This window comes from Armigeres subalbatus, chromosome 2 (genome assembly GCF_024139115.2).
Source record: "Armigeres subalbatus isolate Guangzhou_Male chromosome 2, GZ_Asu_2, whole genome shotgun sequence".
Lineage (NCBI taxonomy): Eukaryota > Metazoa > Arthropoda > Insecta > Diptera > Culicidae > Armigeres > Armigeres subalbatus.
In genome coordinates this window covers 187,989,093-188,002,461 of record NC_085140.1, presented here as the reverse complement: position 1 = coordinate 188,002,461, position 13,369 = coordinate 187,989,093, and the positions used below count along the sequence as shown (strand labels likewise).

The following is a 13,369-nucleotide window of genomic DNA, read 5'->3' as shown; positions in this document are numbered from 1 at the left end:
ATGTCATCATTTAAGCTTGGGAGAGCGAAAAATTAGTCTTTGAATCACCCTACTCGGTTGTATAACTCGGGTTGAGGGCCTGGGATGCCCATAAAGTGGTCTGAGAGTCTGGGACTTGCCACCCGGAACGTGAGGTCGGGGTGACTAGAAGAGCTTGCGATACTCGCAGCGTCCGGAGATGATCTAGTAGCCGGAAACTGGTGAACTAGTATGGTTGACATGTTGTTGTTTGAAGGCTTGCGTCAGTTATCGTCCATCGGGAAGCGTCCTGACTGAACACTCTCGATTCCCACAAAGTCCCTTCGAAAAACCAGCGAGGTCGATTTGCATATTTGTAAAGACTACTACGTGGTTAAATTAAATAAAAAAGAAGTGATAGGTGAATAAAATATTGCCACCCCGATTCATGCCGCCGCCAGCTAGAATGAATCCAGGCCTGACGCCGAAAACGCTGCCACCGCCACAGCAAAATCATGACAAACGCAATGACAAATCAATGAAATCAAAATTTAAGACAAAAACAATTGTTTATTGCCTCTAGCGATTTTTTTTCTACCAATACCTTTTTATACCACTAACATAATAAAATTTTATCGGCAGTGTGATTTTGATGTACATACATACATCAGTGAAAGTTTTATAAAAAGGTAATTTAATTATTTATGTAATAGTAAGGCTTCCTTTTCACCAAATGTGAATTACCACACATTTCGTTCAACTTCTGCCACCAGATGCGTTACGATCTTATGTTCACTTTAAGTTAAATAATATAGCAGGTAAATCGCTATTTAGTTTGCAAAAAAGAAAACCTTAACTGATGTTTTTATTGCAGAACAAATTTTGGAAAATCCTGAAGCATTTGCTCAAACCACTCAACAAGTTTAGGAAAATCCTGATGCATTTGCTCAAACAACTCACTCAACACCTGAGCCACTCGAGCAAAGATCAAACCAAACGTCCGTCGTTTGAAATGCAAACATCATCATCAACTCTGATGGTTGAAGCGCACCCCATTCGGACATTTGGTCGATCCAGTCAACCCGCACTGATTGTAGCCTGCAGCCAGACGTAAACATCCCGCCACTCTTTGATGCTGGACCACACCTTCAGCAACAATACTCACAAAGGCCATTTGAGCAAAAAATAAAGCACGCAATTCAAAACAACTGGAGGCCATTGCAGCTGCCCTTTTGCGTTCGAGAGGGAGGCTTTTGCACGGAACAGAATAAAGAACAAGCTGATGGTACCTATAGACACCCCCGTTGCGCTGTGAAGTATACTCAACTGCTGTTTAGATAACGTCCTACATGGCGGAGTATCGGATGCTTGCTGCTCGTTCCACGATTGAGTATGCTTTGCCGAACCAGACTGATGCGCCGGATGGGGTTTGTCACTGTTGGTGTTTAAATCCGGCTGGAAAATAGGGGGTGACTGGTGAATGTATTCGTTTTGTGCCCCTTACTGGGATCCGGAATCACTTTCCGGAATTGTCTGGGCTTTGTTGAATGTTGTGACATGATGTTTTGGGAGCTATCTGGATAGTTTGGTTGCTCTGGGATGGATGGGAATTGGAACTTCCACAAGATGGATGGGAATAGGAACATAGTATTGGTTTGGAAAGTTAATTTAAGAGTCGTATATGCAGTGGATAGACAACTACACTGAATTCTGTTTTTACACGATTTACATTTTCCAAATTTTCCAAAAAAAATGAATATCATCGCATAAAAATTAAAATATTGTTTCGTCAATGCAATGCGAGAATATTTTTTTATTAAAGGGATTGTTAATCCACAAGCAATGAATTCGATTCTCAGCCTGTTAGAAGATCTCTTTCTATAGTAAGACTACCAGTTCATGCGATATGTTTCACAAAACTATAACCTATGAACAATGAATGGGAATTGAGACAAGACGCAATAGAAACGAAGTTTTATAGAACAAAAGAAAATGCAAAGTGATGAAGGATAAACTACAAAATCAGCATTATTATTTGAAGGCCAGACATATTTATTCCACAAAATACCCACATTTTTATTCTCTCTCAATATGGTACGACTTATCCACCCTCATGATCTTTTTGATAGCTTTATTTTGCGCCCGCACAACCAGCATTCAAGTAGGGCAAAGATCCAATAGTGGAGGAACTAAGCACGTCCCAACACTAATTTCTCTATAACACATAATCCATACTTCATTTCCCTTACCCTGAGAGTGCATCTGAAAGCTCATTCTCTCTACTTCATCCGAAGCGTGCCATTGTTTCATCAGAATCCTTTATTGTAACCTAAAATCAATCCTCCAATTATTGGTACAGTGTTCCAATAGTTGCGGTATTTTGTTATTCGTGTTCCTATAGTTGCGAATCCCATAGGATTTATACGGGATTCGCAACTATTGGAACACTACCGCAACTATTGGTGCAAGGGAGAGAAAAAAATTAAGTAATTTAAAGATACTTTACCAGTTTAAATGAAATTTGAATGTTATTTTTGTTTCCATCGTGTTATGACAGGTCGACTTATTGATCGGTGATGTGGGTTACTGCGTTTAATTTCTTGATTCCCTGCGAACCGTACTACCGTAACTATAGGAACACCCACGACTATCGGAACTGTTACCCTAGGTACGCATGAGGTGAATACGAACTTCTGGGTTGTTATCCATGTTTGAGCGAAATTGCAACCCGTTGGGATGGTTTCTATGGTAACAGTTTCAATCATCAGTTTCCAGTAGAAAAGAGGGTCGAAGTTGATGCGTCTGCTTGGCCGAGCACCGTAGCCTAGAGATATTGATTTTTACTGGCCCTTTCGAGCTGCATCTGAGTGCCAGTATATGCACGTGTACTGCCTGGAGAATATTGCCCAAAACGCCGCGTCCACGCAAGGTACGTGTGCACGACTACATTTGATGCTGGGTACCTTGCATGGAAGCGGCGTACACGCAGCTTTGAAAAAACGCTAAGTGGGCATCGGTCCTAATAATAATAATACAGCTAAAAACTTGGCTAAAGCCAAACACGTTTATTAATCCACCTAACCGTGATGTTGCCTTTCTCATGCATTATAAAAATAATATTTTGGCAATTAGTTCTGGGCTCATTGGATTGGACACTCCAGCCAATTTTTAATACGAAACAATATAACAGGATTCTTTTCCGAATGCAACCTGGTGCGAACAAATCGGTTAATGATAGGTAAGTGAGAATTTTTTAAGCGCTTTTTGACGTAGGACTACGTTTGTCTTTTCTATATTGGGGTACACTTTACGATTGCGAAAATCGGGGACTGTCACGAAAATATGATAGACTTTAAACTTTAATATCTCAGCCGTTTCTCGATGGATTTTCAATTTTTTTGGACCATTCGATCAAGGATGAGTCAACGCTTCTTTATCTTAAAATATTGATTTTGAACTATTTATTATCGAAATATGATAAAAAGTTTAGAAATAGGTAAACTAACCAATCACGTACATGCATCACTAGCACAGACATCAAAAATCAATCACTTGCGGGTTTGGATCTAATCCTCAATTTGAACAAGATTTCACGCAGAGCGGACGCATTAAAGTGATCGCAGCGGAGCGGACACAGCATTACGGAGGCGCTGGGAACATTTTTAACGGAAATCCATCGCATTGGTGCTGGTGCTCGGTGTATTGCTGCAGATCATTCAACCTCAACGAACCAGCATTTCATATGAAGAAAGGGTTGACTATAAAAATAGCACTGTTGGGATCGCACACCGTCGGTGCCGATGGTGACAATTTATTAAAAATTGTGTGCTCTGATAGTTAGAAAGGAGCATTGGGAAGAAAACAATCGGTTTTCTCGGTACCACCATTTTATGGAATGAAAAATTAATTACGAAAATGGACTGTTTCGGTGGCATCGGGTTTGGCGTGGTATCTTGGTTGCTGTTAGGGATTCTATCCATTCAAATGTATTGCATCATCTGCCTCCGATGCGCTATCAAATTCGCTATTTACGATTGAGTTTTGCACTTTGAGAAAGTTTATTTCGGATAGTCGAATCAACCTTCTTTTGTATAAAATCGATGAAGACGCCATCTCAATGGAAACTATCTACAGCAACAACCCACCGGCGAACGTCGCTCGGACAGACATATGCTAAGAGATAATGTTTGGTAATATAAAGAAACTTCGTCTTGAGTCAAATTTCTGTTGTTATTCTTCACAACAATACACATCTTAGATAACCAACAGCTCATAACCAAATTCAGAATCTTGCGAGAAAATTTCATACGATTCTTAGAATTTGTCATTCTCCAAACGGTCCGTTGTCTGCGGAATCCCGATCAAAATGGCTCGCGCGCGCCGGAAAGTAGCTTTCTTATATCTAATGAAGTAATTCCATTAGCCCCGTCCCATCATTATCGTTATGAGTGCACATTATATTTACACCCATATCGAATCACAAATGGGCGGGGCTAACGGGTTTAATTTATTGAATACAAGAAAGCTGCTGTCCGGCGCGCGCGAGCAATTTTGATCGGGATCCCACAAAGAGCGGTTCGACATTTGATGTAGTGGATCGGACACAGCAGCACGAAGGCGTGAGTAGCAATGGCAATGCCGAAAATTTATTCCAAATTTTTGAGATTTTGCGAAAAATCATCGAGTGGTGGTCGGACAGTTTCAACGCAGTTGAATGCATTTAGTTATTGGAAAGGCGCATTGGGAGAAGAAAATTGGTTCTTCTCAGGACCAACATTTTAAGGAAAGAAAGAGTTGCCAAGACAGATGCCAAGAGATAATGTTTGGTAAAATGAAGAAACTTCGTTTTGCATCAAATTTCTGTTGTTATTCTTCACAGCAATACACATCTTAGATAACCAACAGCTCATAACCAAATTTCATAGGATTCTTAGAATTTGTTATTCTCCAAATGGTCCGTTTTCTGCGGAATCCCGATCAAAATTAATATTCAGAAAATTTCACTTTCCGCCGATTACAGCCAAATCGATGAAGACGCCAATACCTCTTCTTGGATGAATAGTTTAAGTTCTAAAAAGAACTACTTATGTGTAACTAATTCTTGAAGTTCTCCTCACTTTGCACGGATGTTCCCATCGCGGGCGAAAACGAAACGTTGCAAATAAATGTTTTGCGTTCGGTTTCATGCCACTTCAGATTCTGCTTATTTCTCCTTTATTTCGGCCATTTTTGAGGATAGTGTCTTCTAGGATTGTGATATCCTCCACTGAAAGCCAGTCGAATGGCTTCAGCGGCAACGCGGCCGATGAGTCATGTTAATTCCATGGTTAGAGACTCCAAGTCCATCCAACTGGGAGCAACTATTCACCTTCTTGATTCAGTTGACGTCCGAGCAGTTTGCTCAATGTTAATAAAAATGCACAAATTATTATGGCAAATACCATCCATTTCGTATAGCTACGTAGTCCCACGTCGCCTTTGCGTACAACCCGATTGGGCTGCACCTTTGAGTTTTTTTTTTATCTTCAATGCATTCTACCTGATTGACACAAAATGTTTAATAATATGCAGGATTTGAATCCAAAGAATAATGAAAAAATCAAGTGAGAGATCATGCCTGTTTACACTCCCGATAGGTAGCATACCGTGAGAGACGTTTTTCGGAAGCTGTTTCGATAATAAACTGCTTCGAGGGGCTATTCTAATGATGCATTACAACTTGTTCTACACTGCTGTGCCGAAAAAATGTGGTCCTCAACATAAAATGAACAAGAAAGCTTTTTGTGCCTATCCTAATCAGTTATTTTAGTACTTGCATGCAAGTGTGATAGACTTATTTTCATGGCTTGTTATGATTCGAAGAGGTTTTTGCCTCTCTTTTATCGTTGTTCGTTATCTATTGAGAGCGATTTCTGCAAACCCTGCTAAGCATATGCTTCTGAACTAAAATCTAGGTTCAGAAGCCTCCACTTGAGAGGCATGTAGGCTTTTTTCAAAAAGTTGTTTTGTTGATTCGTTCCTTCTTTCAAAAGTCTTAGAAGCCTCCTTTCGAGAGGCTCGGAAACTTCCTTTCAAGAGGCCTGGAAGCTTCCTTTCAAGATGCTCGGAATTCTTCTTTCAAGAAGCTTGGAAGCGTACTTCCAATATATTCAGGAGATAAGATAAGATAAGAGAAGAAGATAAGCACTCTCAGCGTTTCCTGTGGCGAGATAATCCATCCGAGAAACCGACAATTTACTTGATGGACGTTGCCACATTTGGCAGTTCATGCTCACCTGCTTCGGCGCAATTCATTAAAAATCGGAATGCCGAGCAACATCGCGAGTTGTATCCAGAAGCGGCAAAAGCGATAGTAGACAACCACTACGTCGACGATTATCTGGCGAGTTTCAGTTCCGATGACGAGGCTTCAAAAGTGGCGAGTGAGGTAAGAAGCGTACACGGTAACGGAGGGTTTAAGTTGCACAATTGGCGGTCTAATAGTGGCGCGGTGTTGAAACGACTTGGCGAAGAGCAAGCTGGAACGGATAAACACTTGTCTCCGGTGGATGGGGTGAAAGCAGAAAGAGTGCTCGGGATGCTGTGGAATCCTTCAACCGACAACCTGAGCTTCTCCACCCTGATGAGTGAAGAAGTGCAAGCGTTGATTCAGAACACCACCCGACCGACGAAGAGGCAAGTGCTACGGTGCGTTATGACACTGTTTGATCCCTTGGGATTATTATCGCCGTTCGTCATACATGGCAAAGTCCTCATCCAAGATCTTTGGAGACAAGGCACTGAATGGGATGAGCAAATAAGTGCAAACCTTTTGAAAAGTGGCTGCGTTGGGTACACATGATTGAGTACATCACTGAGATACAAATTCCGAGATGTTACTTTCGGAACGCCAAGCAATCTACGTATCAAAATTCAGAGCTCCATGTGTTTGTTGACGCGAGCGAGGTAGCATACTCCTGTGTGATCTATCTGCGCATAAATGAACAAGATACTAGTCCGCAATGTTGCCTAATCGCCGCAAAATCTAAGGTCGCTCCACTAAAACCGTGGTCAATTCCGAGATTAGAATTACAAGGGTGCGTCTTAGGCATACGTTGGTCGAAATTTGTTGAACAAAATATCGGTGTTTCAGTTTCGAAGAAAGTGTTCTGGACGGATTCCAGAACGGCACTAGCCTGGATCAAGGCTGATCCCAGAAACTACCGACAGTTTGTATCTTTCAGAGTGAGTGAAATTCTAGAGAACACGACTGGAAGCGATTGGAGATGGGTACCATCGAAATTCAATCCAGCGGATGAAGCAACCAAATGGGGCAGCGGCCCATACTTCAATCGAGATAGTAAATGGTTTCAAGGACCCGACTTTCTCCGTCTGCCGGAAACCGAATGGCCTCGCCCAAAGAGCCGGTGTCTAACACAACTGAAGAGATGCGCGCAACGATTTCGTTACATTGTTCGGTCGATCCAGTTATTGACTTCAGTCGGTTCTCTTCATGGGATCGGTTGCTACGGGCCACAGCATATACCCTTCGATTCCTTAATAACTCTTCCAAGATGAAGCCAAAAATCAATGGACTACTTCAACAAGATGAACTTCAAGTAGCAGAGGTAACGATCTTCAGGCTTGTACAGCGCGAGTCGTACTCGGACGAGATCAGCGCACTATCCACTAAGGCAGCGAACAAAACCGGACAGGACTTCATCGGGAAGCACAGCTCTATCTACCAACTAATACCGTTTCTAGACGATAATGGCTTGCTGCGTGAACGTGGTCGGCTTGGTGCAGCTGAGGACATATGCTACAACGTGCGTCATCCTATTATCCTCCCGCGGAACCATCTCGTAACGCTGCTTCTAGTGAATATGTACCATCGCCAATACCGCCACTGCAATTCGGAGACCGCCGTTAACGAAATACGTCAGCTATTTAACATTCCAAGACTCCGCTCAATTGTAAGGAAAGTAAGCCGCGACTGCACCTTTTGTAAGATCCGTAGGGCAAAGCCAGCTATTCCACTCATGGCGCCTCTACCACCTGCTCGTCTGGCCCACCACGAGCCACCATTTACCTATACGGGTTTGGACTACTTCGGGCCACTATTGGTAAAGCAGGGGCGATCCAACGTCAAGCGTTGGATCGCACTTTTCACATGTTTGACAATACGAGCCGTCCATTTGGAAGTCGCTTACACTTTGTCTACGGAATCATGTATCTCTTGTGTCCGGCGGTTCGTTGGTCGTCGCGGACCTCCTGCTGAATTCTTTAGTGATAACGGGACGAATTTCCAAGGAGCGGAACGAATTCTACGGTACCAGATAAGCCAGGGACTGTCTGCAACGTTTACCAGCACTGACACGAAATGGAACTTCATACCGCCAGGAGCGCCTCATATGGGCGGAGCCTGGGAACGTTTAGTGCAATCAGTGAAAGCTGCGATCGGGGATGCCTACTCTGAGGGAAAGCTCAACGACGAGGGGCTGCAGACTTTGGTCGTGGGGGCGGAGAATATGGTAAACTCAAGGCCTCTGACCTATCTACCGCTTGACTCTGAAGAGACCGAGGCTCTTACGCCAAACCATTTCTTGATATTGAGCTCTTCTGGCATGAAACGTTATAAAAGAGATACTGCTACAGTTCGTGGTCATTCTAGTGAACTTGTTCGCAAAGAAATCCTGGGTAGGTCATGGGAACTAATTCAGAGGCAGCTAGGAATATTTTGGAAACGTTGGCTGATGGAATACTTGCCGGTGATCCGTCGGCAACCAAAATGGTTCGATGAGGCACGAGCACTACAGGAAGGGGACTTGGTAATGGTCGCTGAACCTATGAAGCGTAATGGGTGGCAACGGGGACGAATCATCCGCACAATCCAGAACCCGGATGGACGACAACGACAAGCGGTTGTGAAAATTGGGGAAAAAACCTTTGTAAGGCCGATGACACGGTTGGCGCTACTTGATCTGAAGGAAAACCGTGAAGATCCGGACGATTCCGGACTACACCGGGGGGAGACTGTTGGCGCAGAAGAGGACAATCTGGCAACCCTGTCATCTATTTTAAAAGCGCCGCGTTCACCTGTCAAAGCGTCGAAGCGGTTCCAGTGACATCTGGGATAAGCTGTCAAAGGTGTTTCCGGCAGAGTCTAGAAAACAGTCGTGATACATAGTCGAAGAACTTGTGTTGAACTCGTGTTAAAAACCGAAGGTGTTGAGATTTATCTTTTCCTAGAATTAAATTATTTTGCTAAAGTTTACCAGTGAATTTGATTATCGAACGGTAGTGGTCAGTAGTGGACGGGGACGGGAATTTGGCTCGTAAGACAAGGGCGCTCGTTAGTCAGACATCACAAGTACAAATTTGAGAATCCGATCGAGCCGGTACAGTGTGTTTGAGTCAGTCCGTCCACTGGTCCGTTAGTCCATCTGAAAAGGAAAAAGTCCCATATCACAAGGGAGCCGTAGAATAGATTCGTAGGGTGAGCCAATACGAAATAGGGCCACCGAATTGTAAGTGAACCATAATCAATCTAAAATAAGAATGTACTTACCCTTAAATATTATTTTAGTTGAAGCACAATAAAGCTTTCAAACCCGGCTTAGCCTTAACTTCACCCTACACATCGCCAGAATAATGATGGTCCAGCTACAAACCCCAACAAAGGTTTCAGCTAGACGTATAAGATTAATTCTCTTGTTTCCGAGAATGCTTCTGGAGGAACTCCCGGGGGATTATCTATAGGATTTTCCGGAGAAATTATCAGAGGAAATCTCGGAGGAACTGCCGGTGGAACTTCTGGAGGAATTTATTGAAGAACTGCAGGAAGAATTTCCGGAGGAAATCCTGGAGGAACTCTCGTAAGAATTCTAGGATGCACTCGCAAAGGAACTTCCGTGAGAATTCCAGGAGGAACTCCTGAAGAATTCTTAAAAGAACCTCCCGGAGGAATTCCTGCAAGAACTCTCAGAGAAATTCTCCTAGGAACTTCTGGAGGAATTTGTAGAAAATGCCTAAAGAAATGCTAAATGAATTCCTGGAAGAAAGCCTGATTGAATTCCCGAAGGAACTACTGGTGGAACTTCAGAGGAACATCCGGTAGAATACCTTAGAGGAAGAGAAAAATATTTCTAAAAACTTCCGAAAACCCATTTCCCGTGAAATTCTGCCAAATATCGTCCAGGAATTGCCTGTAAAGTTCCTGGAGGTATTACCGGAGAATTTCTTGGAAAAACTTCTGGAAGAACTCCCGGAGGAACTCCCACAAGCACTTCCGGAGGAATTTCCACATGGAAGTCCTGAAATAATTCTTAAAAAAGTTCTTAAAGGAATTTCCGAATAAAAAAATATCTGAAGGAATTCCCAGAAAAATACCAGGAGAAATTAATGCATAAATTCCCAGATGAAATCCTGAAAGTATTCCCAGATGAATTGCTGAAGAAAATCCCTGTGGATTGTTCCGAAGAAATTTCTGGAAGAACTCTTGGCAGATATTCGAGAAAATTCCGAGTGAAGTCCGGAGGAAATTCTAGTACACTTCCGCGAAAAATCTCCCGGAGAAATTCCTGAAGGAATTCCTGGAGAAGTACCTGAAGAAACTCCCAAAAAAATACCTGTAAGAATTTCTGGGGAAATACTTTGACTAATTCCAGAAGAAATTCATGAAGATATTTCTAGAGGATTTCTTGAAGGATATTCATAAGTAATTGCGAAAATAATTCCAGATTATAATACTAGATGATTTCGCTATTGAATGTTTGGAGGTATTCCCGGAAAATTTCCTGGAAGTAATCCCGGAGGAATTAAAGGAAGAGTTCTGAGAGAAATGCCCGTAGAAGTTCCTAGAAGAACTTCCGAAGGAATTTCTTATATATTTACAAGTGAAATTATGGAGCTAAATCGGAGGATTTCCGTCATAATTTTTTTAAAACTTCTGGTAGAATTTTGGGAAGAAATTCTGTAGGTATTCTTGACGGAACTCTCGAATGCATGCCTGAAGGAAATGCCGGATTCTCCCTGAAGAATGAATAGCCGAAAAAATATCTAGAAGTAAATCTTGAAGAGAAGAAAAGAAATCTTCAAGGAATTTCCTCGTGAATTTCCTAAATTTAGTGGGTGGTTTCTAGATAAGGAGGAATTACAATTACATGAGAAGGATTTTCGAACGATTTTCAGAGGAATTTGTGGATAACTTTCCGGAGGAATTCAGAAGTTCCCAGGGGAGCTTCTAGAAGGATTTCAATAACTTTCATATATTATAGATCCTGGATGCCCTAATAAGTTTTGGGAATCTTTTGAATTTCAACCACCTATTTCCACTGTTCACTTTTTATGTATCATATATTTTATGATACATAAGAAGTGAATAGTGGAAGTAAATGGAATAATAATAATCTTTCAACCTTGTAGCATTTCCCTTAAGACGCTCTAAAATAATAAATCATTCAACCACCTATTTCTGTATATGATTGGATCGTAAAGTGCACATGTTTGAGGGAATTCATTTCAGTGCCCGTTCAATCTTTCCACAATTTAGGGAGGGGCGAGACCACCCCCCGGCCCCCCTTGGCTACGCCCTTGTTATCTCGACTACTTTCTTCTAGTGTCGAGTTTTGTCGATTTTATGAGAACACAAGTCATGTTTTAAGATTTTTTTCCTTCACACGGTTTTGAGGTGTTCGCACAACACAGTTTCAAGTAGTTTCTTCAAATTTCTCAACAATATTAACACTAAATCTATTGCATATTGTCATTATACTTATTTACCAAGCATAACAAGTGTCAACAATTAAAATACTGCATACGAAGAAGAGTTAGTAGCATTTGAAATTAACAGGTAGCTGCTCCCAAAAACGTCAAGTAAATGTCAAGCCCTCGTTTTCACTTATTTAAAATGTTTTTTTGCTTTTTTAATCATTGTTGGCTTATGACCAGGATTCTTAATGAGCCCCAACATATACCAAAGTTATTTGATTTTTTGAATAATTTTCACCCAGAAATCTAACAAGCTGCAATTTACTCAATATATGATGTATTGTATTATTCTCGAACGATCAGACTTTTGTGTCTACTAGATGAGATCTTGCAAAGAAACCAAAATATGTGTTCCACATTACACATTTGAGTATTGTATTTGACTCCCGTGCCATTGATCAAAAACCAGGATCTCGCCAATTGAATTCTCGCACATTTTATCATTTTTATTTTGCGGCAAAAACATACTACGGAGCAAAAACTCATGTTAATATTTATTTTAAAGTGGTATTACTTTTTTGTGACGTTACAACGCATTGAAAAACTTTTTTTTTTACTATTCTTTACGTTGTAACGTCTTGGAATATTGATGTCGAATAAAACGAACTAAGTTCGTATTTTTTGCATAATACCCCGTAAAATAATCCATTATCCTCATATATTAGAAAAGTGTTCACTAGTTTTGGAGTAAAATAACAACCATAGCAGATAATCAACCATAATTAAATCGAGGCACCAAGTCACGAATTCGCACGCTTTGTAACGTCACGAAGATAATTGTATCACAAAATACCATTTTCTACACAAATTCGTTGTTTATGTACCTATTTGATAAGTAATTTCATAAGGATTCAAAATATGGAATAATATGGGTATGTTTCCTGAGGCAAGCTTTCTAAAAAAAACACACATTTAAAAGTACATCAAAACGTTATAACGCCACGCCGGAATGTGTCCATTACATAATATAAACGGGTGATTTGGCCTGTCATAAGGGGCCGTACACTATTAACGTAAGCTTATGGGGGGGATGTGGGGTCTGTCATTTTCTTACGCTCCATATAAACAAAAAATCATTTGTATGGAAAAAATCTTACAAGGGGGGAGGGGAGTTCGAAAAACACAGGAAAACTGCTTACGTAATAAGTGTAAAGCAAAAATTTTAGCTATGCATTATATTGAACACTATTTTCTCGGCAGCTGTAATTTGGGCCATCCTCCCCTACCTCATATTAGCTGTTTTCAAGGTCAGACGTGTAGCAAAATTTGAGGGTTGAGCTGAATCACATATACATAGATAGATCACTGCATCTGTAATGCTTGGTTCGTCTTTACCCCAAAAGCCTTGTAAATAGCGCTTGGAAGTATAGATTCCGTTGAATTATTTCAAATAAGTGAATGTTACACGAAGGTAATACAAAAAATAAGTGTCATAAATTAGATAATGTCTAACAACTTACGAGTTTTGAAAGACTTGACATCACAGTGCACCATATAGTGTTAGCTTTTATATTGACGATTTTGCTATGTGATTAAATCACAATTACAAGAATTAAACTAAATAAAAAAAATTGTCATGAAAATAGTCTAATGACAAGAAAATTATGTTGATCTTCTAGTGGAATGTCTTTACTTGTCATAAAACGAGTTCGTACAATTCCAT

General features: G+C 41.0%; 1 protein-coding gene across 1 annotated transcript; it reads left to right on the top strand.

The window, feature by feature from the left end:
- Positions 1-7,343: 7,343 nt before the first annotated feature.
- LOC134209438 (uncharacterized) lies at positions 7,344-9,062 on the top strand. The gene has a single exon (XM_062685425.1). The coding sequence runs from the start codon at positions 7,344-7,346 to the stop codon at positions 9,060-9,062; it is 1,719 nt and encodes a 572-aa protein (XP_062541409.1).
- Positions 9,063-13,369: the final 4,307 nt, after the last annotated feature.